The following is a 4,309-nucleotide window of genomic DNA, read 5'->3' as shown; positions in this document are numbered from 1 at the left end:
TGGTTATATTTACATATAAATATATGTTTATCTGTGTTTGTGTATATATAATTGGGTATATTTGATTTTTTTTATGTATTATACTTTATAAAAACTGTACATATATTGTAGTGTAGTATATATATTATATATTTTGTAAAGTATATTATATATATAATCTGGGTATATTATATATATATATTTGTATATAACAGTTTATATATATATATGTATATCGTAGTGTAGTATATATATTGTATTGTATTATTATGTAAAGTATAAAAACTATACATTATATATATATATTATATATTTTGTATATATTATTTTTGTAATATAATAGTGTATATATTTGTGTATATACACTATTATATTATTTTTATTATTGTATATTGTATATTTTGTATATTGTAATATAATAGTGTATATATTTGTGTATTGTATATTTTGTATATATTATTTTTTTATTTATATATTTGTGTATATAAAATATATAGTATTGGGTTTTTTTTTTAAGAAAATATAGATTATATGTTAATGTATATATAATTTATATATTGTAACAATATTGTATATTGTATTGTTGTTATTTGTAGGTTTTTTAATTAATTTTAGTAATTAGTAATTTGTATTTGTTTGTATTTGTTTATTTTATGTTAGATTTTATTGATATTAAATTAATTTGTTGTTAAGTTTGCTAAAATTTGAGAAGTAAATTTAGCAAATTTAGAATATTGAAAAAAATTTAAAAAATTAGAAAAAAAAAATATTAGTTTGTAGCTTAATATATACATAAAAAGATTTTTTTAAATAATAATAATTAGTTTTTTAGTAACTTAATAAATAATATAAATATTAAAAGTTAAAAAGATTAATTAGAAGATTTGATTTATTTTTTTAATTTTTATTAAAATTTAAATTAAATGGATTAACTTTTATTTGAATTTTAAAAAATAATTTTTTTTTTGTATTTTTAAGGTGGTAAAAATTAATTATTTTATATTTATTTTAATTTAGAAAATAAATTTTTTTTTTTATATAAATGATAAATAATTCAAAAATTTAAAAATTAAAAATTTAAAATTTAGTAATTTAATGAATTTTTATAGTGTAATATGTAAAATGAATTTTTTTATAATATAATTAGTTTAACTTTTGATAACTAATTTTAAGTTTCAAAAAATAATAATTCATTTAAAATTTAATTATTTGATATTTATTTAAATTTTGAAAATAAATTTATTTTTTTATAAATAATAAAAATAACACAAAAAATTAAAAATTAATAATAAAGAACAATAATAATTCATATTTATAAATATATTAAAAATATATCATAACTTTTGTACTCATAAAATTTCATAAGACTTTACAAAAATTTAAAAATTAATAATAAGTAACAATAATAATTCATATTTATAATTATATTTAAAAATATATCATAAAATTTATATTCATAAAATTTCATAATACTTTACAAAATTCATATTTATAATTATATTTAAAAATATATATCATAACTTTTGTACTCATAAAATTTCATAAGACTTTACAAAAAATTAAAAATTAATAATAAAGTACAATAATAATTCATATTTATAATTATATTTAAAAATATATCATAACTTTTGTACTTATAAAATTTCATAAAACTTTACAAAAATTTAAAAATTAACAATAAAGAACAATAATAATTATATTTAAAAATATATCATAAAATTCGTACTCATAAAATTTCATAAGACTTTACAAAAATTTAAATATTTAATACTTCATTTGTCGTCTAAATTGTAGATGGCGACAATCGATAAGTCTTGGACCAAAATCAGAAATCGTGGTTTCCATGAATTTTGGAATGGTCTACAAGCCTTTTTAGCAATGGCATCAGAACATAAGGATTGTGATGGACGAATACGATGTCCTTGTGTGAGATGTATAAATAGTAGGTTTGAAAAAATAGATAGGGTTAGAGCACACGTATTTGATCGAGGTTTTATGCAAGGATATGACAAGTGGATTTATCACGGGAGCCCGAGGATGCCGTCGTTGATGTAGCGATTCTTAGATGTTGAATCGAGAGGATGAAATGATTCCTATTTTGGAAGATTTCTTTCCCTCGACAATCGAGGCACAAGGAGAAGATGAACAACCAACCACAAACCCACAATTTGATGACTTATTTGAGGAAATTGAAGCCGAATTGTATCCCGGTTGTGATTGGATTTCATCTCTTAACTTTTTAGCAAAGCTATTGCATTTAAAAGTTAGGGGAAAAATTCCTAATAACATCTTTGAAGAATTATTGAAGCTTTTAAAGTTTGCGTTTCCGAAGGAAAATAATATTCCATCAACTTACTACGAGGCAAAAAAGAGATTGAAGAAATTAGGCTTGGGTTATGATAATATCGATGTCTGTTTGTATAATTGTTGCTTATTTTATAAGGAGAATGCATCCAAGGAGGCTTGTCCAGTTTGCGGAACTAGTCGTTGGGTTACTTCCGAGAACGGGAAAGGAAAAAAAGTTCCTTGCAAAGTCATGCGATACTTTCCGTTGACACCTCGACTTAAAAGATTATATAGTTCGAGGATTACAGCGAAAAGCATGATATGGCATCATACTGGAAAATCAAAAGATGATGGGGTGTTGCGACACCCGGTCGATGGTTTAGCTTGGAAAGACTTTGATGCAAAACATCCCGATTTTGCAAGGGACCCAAGAAATGTTCGACTTGGGTTAGCTGTTGATGGATTTAATCCATTTGGCAACATGAGTCTTGCATACAGCATGTGGCCAGTGGTGTTGGCTAACTATAATCTACCACCTTGGTTATGTATGAAAGATAATTATTTCTTGCTATCTACCCTAATTCCTGGTGCAAAATCTCCAGGTAAAGACATGGATATATTTTTAAGACCTTTGGTGGATGAATTAAAGGAGTTGTGGAATAATGGGGTAGCAACGAGAGATAGTTCGACCAACTCAATGTTCACCATGCGTGCTGCGCTTTTGTGGACAGTGAATGATTTTCCTGCTCGTAGTAGCTTGTCTGGGTGGAGTGGTCAAGGTTATAAAGCTTGCCCTACTTGTAATGAAGACACGACGTCCATTCGAGTGATCGGGAAGACATCATATGTTGGTCATCGAAGGTTCTTGCCAAGTAACCATGCAATGAGAAGGGATACTCGATTTGATGGTAAAGTTGAAAGAAGACCTCCTCCAAGACGATTTACTTGTGAAGAAATATTATCACAAGTTAATGCTCTCGAACCCCAAATTCCGGACATCATGAAAATTTTGGGGGCGTGAAACGTAGAAGAGTTGCAGAAAATTATAATTGGAGGAAAAAAAGTATTTTCTACGAGTTGGAGTATTGGAGCACGAATATTTTAAAACACAACATTGATGTCATGCATGTTGAGAAGAATGTTTGTGATAGTCTCCTAGGAACCATCTTGGATAATGATAAATCAAAGGACACAACCAATGCGCGCCATGATTTAAAGAAGATGGGTATTAGGGAATCGTTGTGGATTTATGAAGATGTGAATGGGAGGGTAATGAAACCGCATGCTCCTTATGTTTTGACTCGTGAGAAAAGACAACTTTTTTGTCAGTTTGTTAAAGGAATAAAGTTTCCCGATGGCTTCTGTTCAAATTTAAAGAGCAAAGTTTCTCCAGATGAGTCTAACATTATTGGGTTAAAATCCCACGATTGTCATGTCATTATGCAGCGAGTACTAGCGGTTGGTGTCCGTAAATTTCTACCTCGTGACACTGCAACAACTATTACTCAAACTCGTGTAATTTTTTTCGACAAGCTTATGCTCTAGAACTCTAAATGTAAAAGATATGGAGGATGCTCAAAATAATTTAATTCTGTTATTGTGCAAGATGGAATTGATTTTTCCTCCAGCTTTTTTTGACATAATGATACACTTGGTATTGCATTTGCCTGAAGAAGCGATATTGGGTGGCCCGGTCTTTATGAGATGGATGTATCCTTTTGAAAGGTACATGAAAAAATTGAAAAATTATGTGGGAAATAAGGCACGTCCTGAAGGGTCAATTGCAGAAGGTTATGTTGCTGATGAGGCAGTAACCTTTTGTTCAATGTACTTTAAAGGGTGTGAAACAAGATTTAATCGGCTTGATCGAAATGAAGATGCGCCTTCTGTTTGTCGCTATCTCTCAGTTTTTAATTCTCAATCTCGTCCTTTAACTAGCGGACTTATCAAGCCTCTTGATCATACCAGTCGTGAAAAAGCTGAGTGGTACATTCTTCAAAATTCTCCTGAAATCCAAGCTTACTTAGAGTAAGTTTGTTACATT

At 27.5% G+C, this 4,309-nt stretch overlaps 1 protein-coding gene across 1 annotated transcript; it reads left to right on the top strand.

Annotated features, from left to right (window-relative positions):
• Window positions 1–2,044: 2,044 nt before the first annotated feature.
• LOC133035877 (uncharacterized) lies at window positions 2,045–3,286 on the top strand. The gene has a single exon (XM_061112316.1). The coding sequence runs from the start codon at window positions 2,045–2,047 to the stop codon at window positions 3,284–3,286; it is 1,242 nt and encodes a 413-aa protein (XP_060968299.1).
• Window positions 3,287–4,309: the final 1,023 nt, after the last annotated feature.

Source organism: Cannabis sativa, chromosome 3 (genome assembly GCF_029168945.1).
Source record: "Cannabis sativa cultivar Pink pepper isolate KNU-18-1 chromosome 3, ASM2916894v1, whole genome shotgun sequence".
In the NCBI taxonomy this organism is placed as follows: Eukaryota; Viridiplantae; Streptophyta; class Magnoliopsida; order Rosales; family Cannabaceae; genus Cannabis; species Cannabis sativa.
Note: the sequence above shows the minus strand (reverse complement) of the source record. Positions and strands in the feature narration are given on the sequence as shown.

Excerpts from the sequence above, each read along its gene's own strand:
- LOC133035877 (XM_061112316.1), top strand. The coding sequence starts at position 2,045 with ATGTTGAATCGAGAGGATGAAATGATTCCTATTTTGGAAGATTTCTTT.